This window comes from Oncorhynchus clarkii, chromosome 29 (assembly GCF_045791955.1).
Source record: "Oncorhynchus clarkii lewisi isolate Uvic-CL-2024 chromosome 29, UVic_Ocla_1.0, whole genome shotgun sequence".
Taxonomy (NCBI): domain Eukaryota; kingdom Metazoa; phylum Chordata; class Actinopteri; order Salmoniformes; family Salmonidae; genus Oncorhynchus; species Oncorhynchus clarkii.
In genome coordinates, this window is record NC_092175.1 from 29,796,652 (window position 1) to 29,817,723 (window position 21,072).

At 45.2% G+C, this 21,072-nt stretch overlaps 1 protein-coding gene across 6 annotated transcripts in view; it reads right to left on the reverse strand.

Moving 5' to 3' along the window:
- Positions 1-536: 536 nt before the first annotated feature.
- LOC139387895 (spectrin beta chain, non-erythrocytic 1-like) overlaps positions 537-21,072 on the reverse strand; it is a 96,463-nt gene continuing 75,927 nt past the window's right edge. For 2 of the 6 annotated variants that reach the window (XM_071134239.1, XM_071134241.1), the window contains 16 exons: positions 20,926-21,015; positions 20,518-20,808; positions 20,212-20,342; positions 18,613-18,817; positions 17,320-17,694; positions 16,834-17,078; positions 16,547-16,685; positions 11,582-11,666; positions 11,099-11,295; positions 10,719-10,834; positions 10,533-10,608; positions 6,304-6,393; positions 5,160-5,335; positions 4,668-4,862; positions 4,494-4,536; positions 543-4,403 (listed from right to left, as the gene is read on the reverse strand). In XM_071134239.1, coding sequence (XP_070990340.1) covers positions 4,185-4,403; positions 4,494-4,536; positions 4,668-4,862; positions 5,160-5,335; positions 6,304-6,393; positions 10,533-10,608; positions 10,719-10,834; positions 11,099-11,295; positions 11,582-11,666; positions 16,547-16,685; positions 16,834-17,078; positions 17,320-17,694; positions 18,613-18,817; positions 20,212-20,342; positions 20,518-20,808; positions 20,926-21,015 — 2,673 coding nt within the window. In that variant the 3' untranslated portion in view covers positions 543-4,184. Of the gene's footprint in view, positions 4,404-4,493; positions 4,537-4,667; positions 4,863-5,159; positions 5,336-6,303; positions 6,394-10,532; positions 10,609-10,718; positions 10,835-11,098; positions 11,296-11,581; positions 11,667-16,546; positions 16,686-16,833; positions 17,079-17,319; positions 17,695-18,612; positions 18,818-20,211; positions 20,343-20,517; positions 20,809-20,925; positions 21,016-21,072 lie in introns of all 6 variants that reach the window. The other 4 variants (XM_071134242.1, XM_071134243.1, XM_071134240.1 and 1 more) reach the window with 3 other exon arrangements.

Genomic DNA, 21,072 nt, shown 5'->3' on the forward strand with positions numbered 1-21,072 from the left:
TTCCTCCCTCAGCTCTCTGCGTCAGCATGCTGTGTACTTGAGGATATGACTATTTTCCCAAGTCTGCACCTTGAAAGTACATGGACAACTTTGCTTTTACCAGTGCTCAATCAGGAAGGATTCTGTATGCAGGAATGGTCTAAGATCCCTCAGTGTGTTCTCCAACTCATAAATCATTTAAGAAAAAGGCTCAGTGGCGTTATCATCGCAAGGTGAGGTATTGAAAACCGGGTTGTTAATCATTTTGACCGCTACCTTTCTGACAAATATAATTAATACTTGTTAAACAAAATCTCCTTCGGACCCCACAGTAAAGTATATAGCACAGAATGCACACATCAAAAAGTACTAGTGTTTCAGTGATGAAAGTTCATCCTCACCTGGACACCCTGCATCTCTGCAGGCCTTGGAGGGGTGTCGCCAAAGACCATCTGTCCAAGGTTAGATGTGTTCGCCACTGATCTCAGGACTAAACCTTCAGAAACATACACAATACCTTAATACATGCTTTAGTGATAACACAGTTCTTGTTTTCCTTTAAACCATGTTTTATTATTCCTAATATTAGATGTAGATACACAAGTCAACAAACATTATTTTCGATCTGTAATGAAAATGCTCCACAGCACACTGACATCTTGTGGAAGGGTCTGGTATTACAGACACGTACCTGAAAATGGACAGCAGTTATAGTTGTAGTAACAAATATGTTGCAGTAGTAAGAGTAGTAGTAACAGTAGCAATAATAATAATTAATCATAGTAGTGGTATTCACAACTCGCAATTAGTTAAGTCACAGAAGAAGGAAATGACATTATAAAAAAAAAGGGAAATGGCAGTGGGTGGAAAGGTTTATCAAATGCTGCAAAACAGATCAGACCACTGGATGAGAAAATACAAGAACCCCGTGAGACCGCACATCTCCTGTCTAACTCTAGAAAATGGAAGCTCAAATTTGCCATCAGTCCTCTGGTTAATATATACTGTGTTTCTTTTTCTCTTCAAATAAGAGACCAAGAAACCTTTTTAGGTGTTCCACTAACTTTTTAAACCAAAATGCTCAAAACCGTCTTAGGCTCTCTCTTACCATTAATAATACAGTCTATCCTTTTACGCTCAGCACTCACCAGTAGCACACAGACTGCACAACATCAACCCAAATCTGGCACCAAATCACAATCAGCTCCACATCTTTCTGCTTGACTGGAAGGCCAGGGTCATTCCACCTTGGTATATCTGTGTGTGGATATGTGTGAGTGTGTGAGAGTGTAAGAGAGAGAGGAGAAAGCAAGAGAGAGGTAGTGTGTCTCCAAGTATGTCCATCACATGACCAATTTGTCCAACCCATCTTAAAAGCCATTAACATTAATAAGAATTCATAGTAGAATGGGCCTGAGGAACCTGCTCATGTCTGTGTATAACCTGCCTGGGACTTGAACTGGGTCACTGTGGGAGCAGTTCAGCCAGTAGAGGGCAACACAAGCTACTTTTAGAAGTGCTATGGCCGATCTGGCATCAACTGCCCGATAGTAGTTTTTCACAGTGAATACCACAGAGCGAGGCTCACTCAGCTCTACTCTTGAGCATCGCAGACTTTGTTGTCTCATTTAACAGGTCAGTGGGGTTCGAACTGTGACTAGGGAGCCGAGGGTCAGCTCAGTACATTAGGCTGAGATCAAGAGCTTAGGCTCACAGCTGGGATACAAACCAAGGCAGACCAAGTAGTCTACAGCCTCTTGTATGGCTCTACTGCTGCTTATTTACCCCAAATCATATGAACTGAAATGGCAATAGTCCAATAGTCTTGCCTGTTGAAAAGCTGCACATTTCTGACATGTATTCACTGTGGTTCTTTCCCTCTCTGGTTTAGGGTGAGCCATCTCAGTCAAACAATAACCTAACTGGGCTTTGATATGCCACACCCTTGCCCCAGATAAGCCTACCACCGAGTAACAGATACCATTGGCTACATGAAATTTGGATTTTTCTGTGTTTTGAGCAGTTTCTTGTACAGAACCCTTCCACTCATCTCAGACACTAAAATAAATCACTCACTGTGCCAGGACCCGACGTCGCTATCAATGTCCTCTTTACTTTATTATTATTTGATATAATTTAATCATTTTCTTTTTGCCCAATGTGAATTCTTTCCAAACTGCTGGAGGGGTACTAATGATACGCCTGGGCATTCTGGTGTAATACACCACCTTCCACAGCATAGGCTTCATGGTATCATGGGCTTCATGGTATCATGCCATGCTGTACATCGCTTACGGGTGAATCTCATGTACCAATAACATCAAAGTAGAAGAGAATTGGCGACAACAACGAGACACATACAAGTACAATCCTATAATGAAGTCATGCCACATATGGAGGAGCTCAAAGCCCTCCAGAAAAACAATTTAAGACTATTCTCTCGGTCACCATCAAGTGAGGAAAGCGCTCCATGGTTACGCCTCTTCCAATCCAACACAGCTATGCTAGCATTTCACTTGCTTCAACCGCTGATGCGGGGGAGCCTGTCCATATACGCTCAATGGAACCTGGGTACAGAATCCATATACATACACGGAGTCGATGCCAAGGGGCACATATTAAACATTCTTCTGAGATTTGTTTTGTGATCGATAAAGCCTCCTTTGTGATTAAGCACTATTCAAATAGAAGGAATCTCAGCCCTCAGAGTCCAACCCTACCCCATCTGAAATGAACCCTCCACCCTCCTCTTCCTACTAGCCAACCTCCGCAACTCTATGCCACATTGATGTGCTTCTGCTTACAATCCTCACTAGTGTTTGGCAATGTCAGTGATAACCAACAGTGTTAACCTGCCCCAGCCATCCCATTACAAAACAACAGAGGGATCAGGAGGAAGTATGTGAAGTCTGAAAATCATCTAGAAGGGAATGTTTCATTAATTAGCATTGTCATCTACATATTCAAACCAAAAAAACAAACAAAAATCCTTAAAGAAAGCCATCCCAACAACTTATTTGAGCGTGTGTGTGTGTATATATGGTGAGTGTGTGTGTGTGTGTATATATATGGTGTGTGTGTATGTTAAGTCAGAAAAGCAGCATCCAACTGGACGCTTCGGATTTAGAATAACAAAAAAAAAAAACACATGCAAAACCCATATCACCATAACTCCCACTCTCACCCTTACTAGAAAACAAACTCTCTGGTTTGAATAGAAACAACAAAATTCAAAATCAGAAATAATCCCTCAGAAGAACAAAATCAAATACAGGCAAGATCCAAGTTAAAATAAAACCACTTTAAATATATATAATTTCCCACTGGTGAAAATCACTTACCGCACACTGCTAAAAGTTACCGAGCTTCATTTTTTTTAAACACCTCAATAACAGTCTTTCCTCAACAAAAGAAACAAGACCAACATGGTCCCGTAGATCAAACTCTTGTTTTGCTCTGCAACATGACTCAAGAAATCTACTGACATACTCTTTAAATTATTTATTTTAATTTTCCCCCCTCAAAACCTGCAACAGCAAAAAGATAAATAATAATAACACCAATACCAAAAAAAATAAAAGATATGGGGCTTCCCAAGGAGCACGATAGAGAAAAGGAGAGACTGGAAGAGGGGACAGCACTCTTTACAACAGTTTCTCTGTTATTGGTAAAACAGCATTAAATCATTTTGCTTGTCTAAAGATTGGTTGAGCCAGGACTAATTTCAACCAACAAATGATCCAGTGTGGGTGAATGAAAGAGAATTGACTTTGAGGGTCCTCTTAGCCTCTCGGTTCTAATGCTAACTACCCCCTGCCCTCTCCTCTCCCAACAAACCCCTTGGTTTCCCCCGATGATGAGGCCAAAGAGAGTTCTTATTAGTGACTCTGATCAACAAACCCTGCGTATCGGCTGAAAATGCAACTAAAGCTATGGACAAGGGCTTACATTGGTAGGATGAAGCCAAATGTGAGAGATGGAGAAGGAAAGAGAGATATAAAAGAGAAAGAGATGACAAATGAAAACAGAGAGGAGAGAGCGAGAAAGAGCAAGCTCTGTGTGAGCCAGAAATTAGACAAACCCCTCAGGACCCCGGCCGACAGCGATGCGTTTATGCGACAAGAGTGCTTTCATTTCTGCCCGTTTCAGTTTGTTGGAATTTTGAGGAATATAATTTTCCTTGAAGTTGTTGTTTTACAAATGTTTTATTTCTTCTTTCCAAAGAAGCTGAACCTCTTCTCACGGTCCCTCTCCTTGCCCTCCTTGTTGCGCATGGTGACTCCGGCAGCGTCTGCTGAGCTGGGGGAGATGGGGGGCATAGTCATGGCTCGGTTCAGGGCCCTGGGGCCTCTGGGGGAGTGGTCTCCTGACCCCCCTGCTGGGATGGAGCTATGAATGGAGTGGATCCACGAGGCCATCTCCGTCTGGGACAGACAACACAGGGTTAGTCCTCAGTAGACCACATACATCAGAGGAGCATCAGAATCTTGTTTGGTTTGAAATGTGACACTCACCTCATCTTTAGCTTGGAACAGGAACTCCTTACCGTCCCCTAGCCTGCAGACACACAATGTGGAACAGAAAACTTGGGTCAGTATAGATGCATATCACACTCCCTTGCTTTTAAGTTAAGTTTACAAGACTATTCTCTATTCAAACCGTCCAGTTCCCCCTCCCTCTCCTCTCACCGTAACTTGAAGACGTGTTTCCTCTTCTTGTAGTCGTGTGCCACCTCACACACAGCCTCTCCCAGGCTGATAGGGACTTCTCCGTGGTAGGGGATCCCGCTGGAGGCGCTCTTCTGGTCCTTGTAGAAGCCAAGGCTGCCCTTACGCAGAACACAGTACACATTCTGCCAGGACCTATGGGAAGAGAGAGAGAAGCTGTTGGCGGAAGGCATGCAGGCATGCGCCTGAAAAGGTTAGGGACATCACCAAAGAGTTCATGGCGACACACCACATACAAAATGTAATTTTCTGAAACAAAAGCATGTACATTTCATAAATTCTATTTAAATTTAACTTAATCTTAAATTGATATTGCATTTGCTTAAATTAATCCCATCCTTCAACAGAAGTCTATATGAACTAGGGCTCTCCATTTACCCTTCAGGGAACTCTCACTCTCCCTCCAAGACGGCCCTCCATGCCCCCTGCCCCATTCCCCTCCTGATGTCTTACCTGCTAGCTGCCTTCTTGGCGTGGGACTCCATCTCCTGCTTGCGGTAGAGCATGCCCTCCATGGCATCTGTGCCAGGGTCAGCTCTCTTGCTGGGTAGCGTGGCAGACGGGTCCAGGCGTGAAGACGCCAGCCCGCTGTCTCTCCCCGGACCATTCACAGAGTCAGAGTCAGAACCCTGTTGTCCAAGATGGAAAACACACGGCAGTCAGAACAAAACCATTCCAAACTATAAGCCTGTAAGTCCAGTCCATTGACTGTCGGTCTGAAGTTGACAAAATTATCAATGCTTTAGGGACACCAGCAAAATGGCCATATTCATATGGTAGCTTTGAACATGGTGTAGAAAACATACAGGACTACACAAAGACTGACACAGAAACACACCAACAGACACATGGAGAACAGAACAGCTACAAGCCCACAGATGGAGGGTCAACCTTCATCTGGACGTCATATCCTGCCTTAGAGGGCAACTGAGAAAAATGTTGAAATATATGTTTACATTTTTACAATCCAGACTTGGAACATGACAAAGGCAGCACAACGTGTTCCAATGGTGTTGCTATGATATGCTTAAAGGGGGTGTGGCATTGTTATCTTCGTTTCCTGGCACACAACATCAAATTCATTTTGAAAGGAAATCAACATTTCCTCTCGTCAAAAAACCTTTTCCTACTAACACCGCTTTCAAAACCACCTACCCAAGCTAGGCCCACACCACCCAAGGACCTGTTATGTAGGAGACAGCTATGGTTTCCCATTTAGGACAACACTCACATCGTACTAACAATAGCTTGGTGCTGAAACTACTACAGCAACTAACTGCTCTTACAAACACTCATGTCCTGGTCCTTTTGAAGATGGGCACAAACGGAACAGCACCCAGAAAGGCTTGAGAGCCCAAGATTCCTTCATTGAGACATAATGACATCATTATTGTAATCTGTGTAAGGCATGGAAGCCTGAACATCAATGGGACTGTGTGCTTTCCCTCAATCAAATAAAGCAAAATGGTACAGCAGTGACAGACTGATGGCGCCCTCTATTCGGCCATGCTGAGGTACTGCAGTAGACCAGGAGCTGAGTGAGGGCAGTAATGGGGGGGGATGAGGAAGCTTGGCTAGGGCTAGGATAGGTACTCACACGCGGCGGATGCTTTGGCTTAGACACAGGTTTAGAGACAGGTTCACATTTCTCTTTCTTTCCCACTGACACTGATGATACTGATAAAGACTGCAGGTAAAGATGCAACAAGACATTGTTAAGAAGTCCTTGTGCTTGAAAATAGCATGCTACACTATGCTAACATGTTTGAAAGAGACCCTGACACACACACATACACACACAAATAGATATTACAATTTGACGCACACTTATATCATAAATAGACAAACAGTTACTCACGTCTAACGTACAGTACCAGTCAAAAATTTGGACACAGCTACTCATTCAAAGGTTTTGCTTGATTTTTACAATTTTCTACATTGTAGAATAACATCAAAACTATGAAATAACACATATGGAGTCATGTAGTAACCAAAAAATGTGTTAAACAAATCAAAATATATTTTATATTTGCGATTCTTCAAAGTAGCCACAAATTTCCCTTAACGACAGCTTTGCTCACTCTTGGCATTCTCTAAACCACCTGGATTGCTTTTCCAACAGTCTTGAAGGAGTTCCCACATATGCTGAACACTTGTTGTCTGCTTTTCCTTACACAGCCTGAAGGTGCGTTGGGTCATTGTCCTGTTGAAAAACAAATGATAGTCCCACTAAGCGCAAACCAAATGGGATGGTGTATCGCTGCAGAATGCTGTGGTAGCCATGCTGGTTAAGTTGTGCCTTGAATTATAAATAAAATTGGTGACAGTGTCACCAGCAAAGCACCCCCACACATCACACCTCCTCCTCCATGCTTCATGGTGGGAACCACACCTGCGGAGATCATCCGTCCGCCTACTCTGCGTCTCTGAGACACTGCGGTTCGAACCAAAAGTCTAATTTGGACTCATCAGACCAAAGGACAGATTTCCAGGGGTCTAATGTCCATTGCTCGTGTTTCTTGGCCCATGCAATTCTCTTCTTCTTATTGGTGTCCATAATTATTGGTGTCCTTAAGTAGTGGTTTCTTTGCAGAAATTCGACCACGAAGGCCTGATTCGCACAGTCTCCTTTGAACAGTTGATGTTGAGATGTGTCTGTTACTTGAACTCTGTGATGCATTTATTTGGGCTGCAATTTCTGAGGCTGGTAACTCTGGGTCTCTGGTAACTCTGGGTCTCTTATCCTCTGCAGCAGAGGTAACTCTGGGTCTTCCTTTTATGTGGTGGTCCTCATAAGAGCCAGTTTCACCATAGCGCTTGATAGTGTTGGGTTCACCTTGGGGTTATGAGAGGGGCTCTACCAATTGTTTGATGCATTATAATAACTGATTATGCTTATGTGGTACTAATAGAAGGGAAAGGGTTATAAGACCCCTCCCTCTTTACATTTATAGGGTCCTAGACTACAGATTAACAATATATATATATATGCATTATAAGGTTTAATATTGCTCCACAGTTATTTTCTAGTCTCTGCCTCTTATAAAGAAACGGTCTGAGAGATGTGTGAGTTATGGCAGTCAAAACAGGGTGTCTGTGAGACTTGGGGAGTGGACGTTCACTGCTGAGCCTTTAGATAAAACTGAAACTCTTGTTTGTATAGCTGTGTATGCTTGGTCTCATGAGTCGAAGGTAATGACATAGGCAGTGACATCACTAAGGCTGGACTTCGGGCTTAATAAAATAACTTGGACCCTTTACTATTTTGCAGAACTTACTGGGAAACATGCATGCTATGTTCCTGTTGTAAACGTCTGTCTGCAAATGCATTAATAAGTGAATAATTGATTTACTTAAAGATATTGTCTGAATGCTAATTTCCCTAATAAGCAAATGATTGACAAGGAACAAGGAACGAACCCCAACAATGGTTTTTGTAACAGCACATTTTCCAGATTGACTGACCTTCATGTCTTAAAGTAATGATGTCATTTCTCTTTGCTTATTTGAGCTGTTCTTGCCATAATATGGACCTGGTCTTTTACCAAATAGGGCAATCTTCTGTATACCACCCCTACCTTGTCACAACACAACTGATTGGCTCAAACGTATTAAGAAATGCGGACACCTCATAGGTAAGGAAAGAAATTGCACAAATGAACTTTTAAAGAGGCACACCTGTTAATTGAAATGCATTCCAGGTGACTACCTCATGAAGCTGGTTGAGAGAATGCCAAGTGTGTGCAATGCTGTCATCAAGGCAAAGGTCAGGTACTTTGAGAAATCTCAAATATTTTTTTGGTTACTACATGATTCCATATGTTATTTCATAGTTTTGATGTTTTCACTATTATTCTACAATGTAGAAAAAAGTAAAAAATTAAGAAAAACCCTTGACTGAGTAGGTGTGGCCAAACCTTTTGACTGGTACTGTATACTTAAAGGTTTGAATCCAGTTATCCACATGAGTTACACTAAATACATTCTCTCACACATAGAACATAAAAAAATTATTTCATTCAAATCTCCTCAAAACATATGGACAAGACAACACGAAGAGGAACAAGACATAAAACAACACTTGATGGACTTACAGTGCATTCGGAAAGAATTCAGACCCCTTGAATTTTTCCACATTTTATTATGTTACAGCCTTATTCTAAAATGGATTAAATCGTTTTTTCCCACATCAACCTACACTGAATACCCCATAATGACAAAGCAAAAACGGTTTTAAAAAAAATGTTTGCAAATGTATTAAAATAAAAAAACTTAAATATCACATTTACAGAAGTATTCAGACCCTTTACTTAATACTTTGTTGAAGCACCTTTGGCAGTGATTACAGCCTGGAGTCTTCTTGGGTATGATGCTACAAGCTTGGCATACCTGTATTTGGAGAGTTTCTCCATTCTTCTCTGCAGATCCTCTCAAGCTCTGTGAGGTTGGATGGGGAGAGTCGCTGCACAGCTATTTTCAGGTCTCTCCAGACATGTTAGATCGGGCTCAAGTCAGGGCTCTGGCCGGGTCACTCAAGGACATTCAGAAACTTGTCCCGAAGCCACTCCTGCGTTGTCTTGGCTGAGTGCTTATAGTCGTTGTCCTGTTGGAAGGTGAACCTTCTCCCCAGTCTGATGTCCTGAATGCTCTGGAGCAGGTTTCCATCAAGGATCTCTCTGTACTTTACTCTGTTCATCTTTCCGTTCATCTTTCCCTCTAAAAACATTACCACAGCATGATGCTGCCAGCACCATGCTTCACCGTAGGGATGGTGCCAGGTTTCCTCCAGATGTGACGCTTGGCATTCAGGACAAAGAGTTCAATCTTGGTTTCATCAGACCAGAGAATCTTGTTTCTCAGGGTCTGAGAGTCCTTTAGGTGCTTTTTGGCAAACTCCAAGCGGGCTGCCATGTGCCTTTTACTGAGGAGTTCCTTCCGTCTGGCCACTCTACCATAAAGGCCTGATTGGTGGAGTGCTGCAGAGATGGTTGTCCTTCTGGAAGGTTCGCTCATCTCCACAGAGGAACTCTGAAGCCCTGTCAGACTGATCATCGGGTTCTTGGTCACCTCCTTGACCAAGGCCCTTCACCCCTGATTGCTCAGTTTGGCCGGGCGGCCAGCTCTAGGAAGAGTCTTGGTGGTTCTAATCTTCTTCAATTTAAGAACGATGGAGGCAACTGTGTCCTTGTGGACCTTCAATGCTGCAGAAATGTTTTGTACCCTTCCCCAGATCTGTGCCTCGACACAATCTTTTAGAGCTCAAAGGACAATTCCTACGACCTCATGGCTTGGTTTTTGCTCTGACATGCACTGTCAACTGTGGGACCTTATATAGACAGATGTGTGCCTTTCCAAATCATGTCCAATCAATTGAATTTACCACAGGTGGACTCCAATCAAGTTGAGGAAACATCTCAAGGATGATCAATGGAAACAGGATGCACCTGAGCTCAATTTTGAGTCTCATAGCAAAGGGTCTGAATACTTATGTAAATAATGTATTTCAGTTTTTTTATACATTTGCAAAAATGTTAAAACTTTTCGCTTTGTCATTATGGGATGTTGTGTGTAGACTGATGAGGACATTTTAAAAAATTAAATCCATTTTAGAATTAGGCTGTAATGTAACAAATCATGGAAAAAGGGAAGGGGTCTGAATACTTTCCGAATGCACTGTATAATGTGGTGAAAATCTGGAATATTTAAATACGAAGTTTAATGGGGGGCTTTTAAATTGTTTAATTTGAGTATATTAAACAGGAGGTAAGAATCTTTGTCTAGATTTGACTCAATATGGATATTCTGTCTCGCAATGTCCTCTCTCACCTGTGAGGTGTCCTGGTCGCTGTGGATTCCATTCACTGATACTGACTGGTTCAGTGTGGTCTGGTCCAGGCTGGTCCTGGGTTACACAGGAGGAGGAAAGGGAGTGAGAACGACATCTAGCGGGAAAATATGATGGAAAAAAAAACATCAAATATCTCTGGTTGCTAGGAGTTCGTCCAGTCTTACCTGGCATCATGTGTTTCAGCCTCAGACGGGGCCACGTCTTCTGTAGGTGGTGGTGTGGGGGGTCGCCTCGCCCGCTCCTCCTCCTCTCTCTGCCTCTGGATCTCCTGCTCCTCTAGCTAAAAGAGAAGCCCAGGTTAGTGGCTGTTAGAGGAGACACTACCCTACCTTCCTAACAATGCCAAGCACATGAATCCTCCCAACTCTTGCCCTGGTCCACCATCATCCAATTTACCACCTCTTAATAAACCTTGACCCATTTTCTCCTGCCCCTTGTCCCCCTCCTCCCTCCAGTCCTGCCCCGTCCCCCTCCTCCCTCCAGTCCTGCCCCCTGTCCCCCTCCTCCCTCCAGTCCTGCCCCCACCCCGTTGCCCTCCTCTCACCGTAGTGAGTTTCTCCAGCAGGGTGAAGCGCTCCTCCCAGCCGGCGGCTAGCTTTTCAAAGGCCTCGTGGCGTTTGATCAGGCTCTCCACCTCATCCACGTTAGAGCCCAGCTCGGCCCCTCGCACCAGGGGCTCCTGGCCTGCCAGCCATGTCTCTGCCACATATGCATCCCGGCCAAACTGCAGCACCTCCAGAACTGAGACAGAGGGACAGGAGAAATGAGTAATGAGTAACCATGAAAGGACCCCTCCCTCCCTCCCTCCCCACAAACACAGCTGAAACACAAACATACAAACACACACCCAAACACACATGCTAAAACACACCTGAACACACAAGCACTAACACACGCGCGCTAACACGCGCGCACACACACACTTGTAAGTCGCATCTGCTAAATGACTAAAATTAAAACATTTAAAATGTATTACAAACACAAACAAATTAAGAAACACCACCACCACAGCCTGAAGTACACATACCGATCTGAAGGTGATCCATCTTGTCCTGCCATTTGTTGTTGATCTCGTCCCTCTTGCCTTGGAGCTGGTCCAGTTTCTCCCGGATCTGAATTGAGGCAGATCAATAACACCACATGAACAAACTGCACAATACAAACCCCACTCACACATTGCATAAACACACCTTTGACATTGGATTTTGTCCTAATCCCTTTTTTATTTGTTTAATATTTATTTCACCTTTATTTAACCAGGTAGACAAGTTGAGAACAACTTCTCATTTACAATTGGGACCTGGCCAAGATAAAGCAAAGCAGTTCGACACATACAACGACACAGAGTTACACATGGAGTAAAACAAACATACAGTCAATAATACAGTAGAAACAAGTCTATATACGATGTGAGCAAATGAGGTGAGATAAGGGGGATAAAGGTAAGAAAAAGGCCATGGTGGCAAAGTAAATACAATATAGCAAGTAAAACACTGGAATGGTAGATTTGCAATGGAAGAATGTGCAAAGTAGAAATAAAAATAATGGGGTGCAAAGGAGCAAAATAAATTAAATAAAATAAATACAGTAGGGAAAGAGGTAGTTGTTTGGGCTAAATTATAGGTGGGCTATGTACAGGTGCAGTAATCTGTGAGCTGCTCTGACAGCTGGTGCTTAAAGCTAGTGAGGGAGATAAGTGTTTCCAGTTTCAGAGATTTTTGTAGTTTGTTCCAGTCATTGGCAGCAGAGAACTGGAAGGAGAGGCGGCCAATGAAATAATTGGTTTCTGCTGGAGCGCGTGCTACAGGTGGGTGATGCTATGGTGACCAGCGAGCTGAGATAAGGGGGGACTTTACCTAGCAGGGTCTTGTAGATGACATGAAGCCAGTGGGTTTGGCGATGAGTATGAAGCGAGGGCCAGCCAACGAGAGCGTACAGCTCGCAATGGTGGGTAGTATATGGGGCTTTGGTGACAAAACGGATGGCACTGTGATAGACTGCATCCAATTTGTTGAGTAGGGTATTGGAGGCTATTTTGTAAATGACATCGCCGAAGTCGAGGATTGGTAGGATGGTCAGTTTTACAAGGGTATGTTTGGCAGCATGAGTGAAGGATGCTTTGTTACGAAATAGGAAGTTGATTCTAGATGTAATTTTGGATTGGAGATGCTTATTGTGAGTCTGGAAGGAGAGTTTACAGTCTAACCAGACACCTAGGTATTTGTAGTTGTCCACCTATTCTAAGTCAGAGCCGTCCAGAGTAGTGATGTTGGACAGGCGGGCAGGTGCAGGCAGTGATTGGTTGGTTGAAGAGCATGCATTTAGTTTTACTTGTATTTAAGAGCAATTGGAGGCCACGGAAGGAGAGTTGTATGGCATTGAAGCTTGCCTGGAGGGTTGTTAACACAGAAGGGCCAGAAGTATACAGAATGGTGTCGTCTGTGTAGAGGTGGATCAGAGACTCACCAGCAGCAAGAGCGACATCATTGATGTATACAGAGAAGAGAGTCAGTCCAAGAATTGAACCCTGTGGCACCCCCATAGAGACTGCCAGAGGTCCGGACAGCAGACCCTCCGATTTGACACACTGAACTCTATCAGAGAAGTAGTTGGTGAACCAGGCGAGGCAATCATTTGAGAAACCAAGGCTGTCGAGTCTGCCGATGAGGATGTGATGACTGACAGAGTCGAAAGCCTTGGCCAGACCAATGAATACAGCTGCACAGTAATGTTTCTTATCGATGGCGGTTAAGATATCGTTTAGGACCTTGAGCGTGGCTGAGGTGCACCCATGACCAGCTCTGAAACCAGATTGCATAGCAGAGAGGGTATGGTGAGATTCGAAATGGGATTTGAAGACCTTAGAAAGGCAGGATAGGATAGATATAGGTCTGTAGTAGTTTGGGTCAAGAGTGTCCCCCCCTTTGAAGAGGGGGATGACCGCAGCTGCTTTCCAATCTTTGGGAATCTCAGACGACACGAAAGAGAGGTTGAACAGGCTAGTAATAGGGGTGGCAACAATTTCGACAGATCATTTTAGAAAGAAAGGGTCCAGATAGTCTAGCCCGGCTGATTTGTAGGGTCCAGATTTTGCAGCTCTTTCAGAACATCAGCTGACTGGATTTGGGAGAAGGAGAAATGGGGAAGGCTTGGGCGAGTTGCTGTGGGGGGGTGCAGTGCTGTTGACCAGGGTAGGGGTAGCCTGGTGGAAAGCATGGCCAGCCGTAGGAAAATGCTTATTTAAATTCTCAATTATAGTGGATTTATCAGTGGTGACAGTGTTTCCTATCTTCAGTGCAGTGGGCAGCTGGGAGGAGGTGTTCTTATTCTCCATGGACTTTACAGTGTCCCATAACGTTTTTGAGTTAGTGTTGGAGGAAGCAAATATCTGCTTGAAAAAGCAAGCCTTGGCTTTTCTAACTGCCTGTGTATAATGGTTTCTAGCTTCCCTGAAAAGCTGCATATCACGGGGGCTGTTTGATGCTAATGCAGAACGCCATAGGATGTTTTGTGTTGGTTAAGGACGCCATAGGATGTTTTGTGTTGGCAGTCAGGTCTGGGGAGAACCAAGGGCTATATCTGTTCCTGGTTCTACATTTATTGAATGGGGCATGCTTATTTAAGATGGTTAGGAAGGCATTTAAAAAAAATAACCAGGCATCCTCTACTGACGGGATGAGATCAATATCCTTCCAGGATACCCCGGCCAGGTCGATTAGAAAGGCCTCCTTGCTGAAGTGTTTCAGGGAGCGTTTGACAGTGATGAGTGGAGGTCGTTTGACCGCTGACCCATTACGGATGCATGCAATGAGGCAGTGATCGCTGAGATCTTGGTTGAAGACAGCAGAGGTGTATTTAGAGGGCAAGTTGGTTAGGATGATATCTATGAGGGTGCCCGTGTTTACGGCTTTGGGGAGGTACCTGGTAGGTTCATTGATAATTTGTGTGAGATTGAGGACATCAAGCTTAGATTGTAGGATGGCTGGGGTGTTAAGCATGTTCCAGTTTAGGTCGCCTAGCAGCACGAGCTCTGAAGATAGATGGGGGGGAAATCAGTTCACATATGGTGTCCAGAGCACAGTTGAGGGCAGAGGGTGGTCTATAGCAGGCGGCAACGGTGAGAGACTTGTTTTTAGAGAGGTGGATTTTTAAAAGTAGAAGTTCAAATTGTTTGGGTACAGACCTGGATAGTAGGACAGAACTCTGCAGGCTATCTTTGCAGTAGATTGCAACACCGCCCACTTTGGCAGTTCTATCTTGTCTGAAAATGTTGTAGTTTGGGATGAAAATTTCAGAATTTTTGGTGGTCTTCCTAAGCCAGGATTCAGACACAGCTAGAACATCCGGGTTGGCAGAGTGTGCTAAAGCAGTGAGTAAAACAAACTTAGGAAGGAGGCTTCTAATGTTAACATGCATGAAACCAAGGCTATTACGGTTACAGAAGTCATCAAAAGAGAGCGCCTGGGGAATAGGAGTGGAGCTAGGCACTGCAGGGCCTGGATTCACCTCTACATCACCAGATGAAAAGAGGAGGAGTAGGATAAGGGTACGGCTAAAAACAATGAGAATTGGTCGTCTAGAACGTCTGGAACAGAGAGTAAAAGGAGGTTTCTGGGGGCAATAAAATAGCTTCAAGGTATAATGTACAGACAAAGGTATGGTAGGATGTGAATACAGTGGTATTGAGTGATGATGAGAGAGATATTGTCTCTAGAATCATCATTGAAACCGGGAGATGTCATCGCATGTGTGGGTGGTGGAACTAATAGGTTGGATAAGGTATAGTAAGCAGGACTAGAGGCTCTACAGTGAAATAAGCCAATAAACACTAACCAGAACAGCAATGGACCAGGCATATTGACATTAAGGATAGGCATGCTTAGTCGAGTGATCAAAAGGGTCCAGTGAGTAGTGAGGTTGGTTGGGGTCACGGCGATTCAGACAGCTAGCCGGGCCATCGGTAGCAAGCTAGCATAGGATGGAGGTCTGTTTTTAGCCACCTCGTGCGTTTCCGTCGGTAGGATTAGTGGGGTTCCGTGTGGTAGAGGGGATCAATCCAATTCGCAAAAAAATAGATATAGTTATAGAGGCCCAAGAAAAAAGAAAAAAAAATGTCCGATAGGTCTATTCAGATAGCAGCTGATAAGACAGCTAACGATTAGCGAACCGCAGATGGGCGTTCAAGTAACGTCGCGACGGAGGAGCCAGCTGGATAACTCCCTCGGGCAGATAACATCGGTAGTCCAGTTTTGAAGGCCCAGTGGGGCTCCGCGTTGGCAGTAAAACGGGTCCGAATAGGTGATTGTAGCCCAGGAGTGACTGATGGAACTCTTCAGCTGGCTAGCTCCGGAATAATTGATGTTTGCTCCGGAATCGACGTAAGCCGATAGTCACACGGATAGCAGCTAGCTAGCTGCGAGATCCAGGTATAAATGTCCAGAGCTTGCGGTTGAAATCCGGGGACATGGAGAGAAAAATAGGTCCGGTATGTTCCGGTCTGAGCCGCGCCGTATAAAACTGGTGATAGATTTTCGAGCTAAAGGATAGCTGATGACCACAAACCGTGGTTAGCTGAATACTAACGATTAGCCAGTAAAGAAGCTAACTAGCTTCTGGTTAGCTTCAGGCTAGCTTCTGGTTAGCTTCTGGCAAGCTTCTGGTTAGCTTCTATGGAAGATTACAGATGAGGTAAATAATATATATATATTTTTTTACATATATATAAATTGGTGAGGCGGGTTGCAGGAGTGTTTTGAAGATGAGTTTATGGAAAGGAAAAAATATATATAAAAAGGTATGCGAAGAAAGTTATATATATATATATATATATATACATACATACGGGACACGACAAGACGAGGACAAAGGACGTCTGACTACTATGCCATCTTGGTGACAAAAGGATGACTTGACTACATACTAGTGTGTGTGAATTGACGGGAGTGTGTACTGTACTGTATGTGGTGTAACAGTGACATGCCCAGGCCCATACCTCATCAGCTGCATAGTGGTTGTTGTTGATGAGAGAGTGTCCCATCTCATTGCAGGCTGTGAAGCTGTCTGCCCGGGTCTCGATCTCAGACTTGATGTCCTGATGGTTGGCTATGACCAGCCCTGCAGAGGACACGTCCCTGAGAGAGAGAGAGGATGGGAGGGTGGGGCGGGGAGCGGAATACATTAGTGAAAGGGATTTTAAATTGGGACTCTAACCATTGACCTTAATAAAACTAACATTGGAGAACAACAATGACACACAACAGAAAGATGATCAGGTCTGACCTGGGGCTGTCGTGGGCGTCGATCTGCAGGTTGACCCCGTCCATCCACAGCATGAGGTCACGCACCATGTTGAAGAAGCGGAACTTCTCCACGGTGTCCAGCAGGAGGTGTCGGCGAGCCTGGCCGGCCCCCAGCAGATCCTCCCAGGCCTCAGTGACAGAGTGCTCACTCCGGTGGATCTCCTCAGCCTTCTCCCCAGCGTAGGCCTTCTGCAGCCGTGCTGCGTCGTCCTGCACCTGGTTCACCTGGGGATGGAGAGGGACGGGGCAGACGGGAGCTTAAAAACCATTAACCTTTTGCTCTGACAAATTGCTAATATCACGTAGTGTCTGCATTAAAGTGTGTTCAGAGTGTGTGTAATGACTGGTGTTCCTGTAAGTATCCCTGTACTCCCGTTGTATGGTGCCAAATTAATTTAATGCAACTTCTTTATTGTCCCTGAAGGGAAATTCATGGTGCAGTCAACAGTTAAAAGCAGCAGGCTACCTGTCCACTGAGGGCCTGGATGTCGTGCTCATAGGCATTGTGCTGTCGGTGGAGGTGCTGGACGGTGTTGAGGTCACGGCCCAGGTCAGAGGGCAGCGCCTCCTTCTTCTCCCGGACCCTCCCCATGGCCTCGCGGGCGTCCTGGTGGAAGCGGTGCAGCTCGTAGGAGGCGGCCAGCATCTGGGTGCGCGTGTCGATCAGCTCCAGCAGGTCGGCCCACGCCTCGTTCAGCCCGTCCTTCCACTCTGCCACGCTGGCGTTCTCAGGGTGACCCGACTCGATGAGGTCATCGGCCTGACCGTTAACGGCGTCCACGCGCTCCTGGCCAATGGTGCTGGTGTCCCGAGCAAACTCCCGGAACTTGTCCCGCAGCATCTAAAGAGAGAGAGGGATTACATATGGTTGAACATCATACTGACTTGTCCCGCAGCATCTAAGGAGAGAGAGGGATTTCATATGGTTGAACATCATACTGACTTGTCCAGCAGCATCTAAGGAGAGAGGGATTACATATGGTTGAACATCATACTGACTTGTCCAGCAGCATCTAAGAGAGAGAGGGATTACATATGGTTGAACATCATACTGACTTGTCCAGCAGCATCTAAGGAGAGAGGGATTACATATGGTTGAACATCATACTGACTTGTCCAGCAGCATCTAAGAGAGAGAGGGATTACATATGGTTGAACATCATACTGACTTGTCCAGCAGCATCTAAGGAGAGAGGGATTACATATGGTTGAACATCATACTGACTTGTCCAGCAGCATCTAAGAGAGAGAGGGATTACATATGGTTGAACATCATACTGACTTGTCCAGCAGCATCTAAGGAGAGAGAGGGATTACATATGGTTGAACATCATACTGACTTGTCCAGCAGCATCTAAGAGAGAGAGGGATTACATATGGTTGAACATCATACTGACTTGTCCAGCAGCATCTAAGGAGAGAGAGGGATTACATATGGTTGAACATCATACTGACAAAGAACAAAGTGTTGTTGGTGAGAAATCAGTGCCTGTGTGAGTTGTGTTCCTAAGTGTGTGTTTGTTTGTGGGTTACTAAGTAATTGAAGGTCAGTAATTGATGCTCTACAGATGGTCATACTAACAAACTATCTGTTGATAAGCAACTGCTTGCTAAGGTTACAGTTAGGTTTAGAATAAGGGTTAAGGTTAGTGCTGGGGTTAGGATAAAGGTTAAGTTCAGGGTTAGGGCTAGGGCTAGTAGATAGTTGAAATGTCACTGATAGTCTGCAGAGTAACTACAGTAGAAAAGGGTTACTCACTGTGACATGTTCATAGTCCTGTCCCAGCTCATGGGATCCAGCCACCACCTCCCTCTCAGCGATCCACTGCTCCAGGTCGTCCACCTCTCTCTTCAGCTGGGTCAGCCTCAGACTCTCCTGGAGACGCCCACGACGCTCCTCAGCCAGGTCTTTCAGCCCTGCGTACAGCTTGTCCACCTGGGCTTGCCGTAGGTTGATACGCTCGCTAATAGTAGTGGCGAATAAGAAATAGTCAGGCCAGTTGTAATGAGAGAGTCAGGCCAGTTGTAATGAGAGAGTCAGGCCAGTTGTAATGAGAGACTCAGGCCAGTTGTAATGAGAGAGTCAGGCCAGTTGTAATGAGAGAGTCAGGCCAGTTGTAATGAGAGAGTCAGGCCAGTTGTAATGAGAGAGTCAGGCCAGTTGTAATGAGAGAGTCAGGCCAGTTGTAATGAGAGAGTCAGGCCAGTTGTAATGAGAGAGTCAGGCCAGTTGTAATGAGAGAGTCAGGCCAGTTGTAATGAGAGAGTCAGGCCAGTTGTAATGAGAGAGTCAGGCCAGTTGTAATGAGAGAGTCAGGCCAGTTGTAATGAGAGAGTCAGGCCAGTTGTAATGAGAGAGTTAGGCCAGTTGTAATGAGAGAGTCAGGCCAGTTGTAATGAGAGAGTCAGGCCAGTTGTCATGAGAGGAACATTGTGACTGTAGTTAAATCATATTGTAAACTTTTAGCTTTACGTATTGAGCTATTAAAGCATATTTTTTTATTGTCACATACACCGTATATGTGCAGTGAAATGTGTTGTTTTACAAGGTCAGCCATAGGAGCAAATTCGAATTAAGTGTCTTGCTCAAGGGCACAGACAGATTTTTCACTGTGTCGGCTCAGGTATTTGTACTAGCAACCTTTCGGTTACTGGCCCAACGCTTACTTGGTTACTGGCCCAACGCTTATTTGGTTACTGGCCCAACGCTTACTTGGTTACTGGCCCAACGCTTACTTGGTTACTGGCCCAACGCTTACTTGGTTACTGGCTCAACGCTTACTTGGTTACTGGCCCAACGCTTACTTGGTTACTGGCCCAACGCTTACTTAGTTACTGGCCAAACGCTTACTTGGTTACTGGCCAAACGCTTACTTGGTTACTGGCCAAACGCTTACTTGGTTACTGGCCAAACGCTTACTTGGTTACTGGCCAAACGCTTACTTGGTTACTGGCCCAACGCTTATTTGGTTACTGGCCCAACGCTTACTTGGTTACTGGCCCAATGCTTACTTGGTTACTGGCCCAACGCTTACTTGGTTACTGGCCCAACGCTTACTTGGTTACTGGCCCAACGCTTACTTGGTTACTGGCCAAAACTTACTTGGTTACTGGCTAAACGCTTACTTGGTTACTGGCCAAACGCTTACTTGGTTACTGGCCAAACGCTTACTTGGTTACTGGCCAAACGCTTACTTGGTTACTGGCCAAACGCTTACTTGGTTACTGGCCAAACGCTTACTTGGTTACTGGCCAAACGCTTACTTGGTTACTGGCCAAACGCTTACTTGGTTACTGGCCCAACGCTTGCTTGGCTATTGGCCCAACCCCACATTATAAACCTGTTGTGTTCTCTCACCTCTCTGGGTGTTCGCTGGTCATCATGGTGCGGCTGCTGTTGGCCAGCTGGTGGATGGGCTGGGCGTAGTCCTCCAGGGCCTGTTCTAGTGTCTGGTGCTTCTTCACCATCACCAGAGCACTCTGCTCATCCTGGGTCACACACATCACAGACAGACACACACATCACATATATGGAGTCAGCATCATTAAGCAAAGGATAAACAAAGCAATCGAGTGTGCAGAATGGACATCATTAGCATCATCATTAACACAGAAAGCTTTTTAACTACAGCCCGTCGTTGCTACAGCCCGTCTCTCCACTCACCTTGGCCTTGTCCTCTGACATCATGTGTAGCTCCTGCTCTCCCATCCAGGCCTCGGCCTCGGCAGCGTCGGTGTAGAACTGCTGGGCGCGGTTAGCTTCCACTAGCCGGGCGTGGCGCTCATCTGTCTCAGCGATGAGCTGGGCCCAGGACTCCCGGAGCTCCACCAGACGTTGCTCCAGAGCAGACTGCCACTCCCCGTCCACCTCCTCCTTCCCTGGGGACATCCCCCTGCGGTGGGTCTGGATGTCATCAATACGGGGCTGGTGGCCCTGGATCTCCTTCTGCAAAGTCTGGGAGACAAAACAAAGGTTTAGACAAATGCAACATCTCTTCTCCAATGTGAATTATTTCCTCCCACTGTCCTTTCACTCTGATAGAAGTCCAGACTTCCTCCCTCATCTATGCACCTGGTTCTTCTTGATGAGCAGCTGTACACTGGGCAGGTCCTTGCCATGGTCTGTGGAGGTGGCTAGGGGCATCCTCTCCTTCACCCACAGCTAAGTGATGGAAGAAAGTAAACAAGAATTACAAACAGGAGAAAACTGTGCATACAA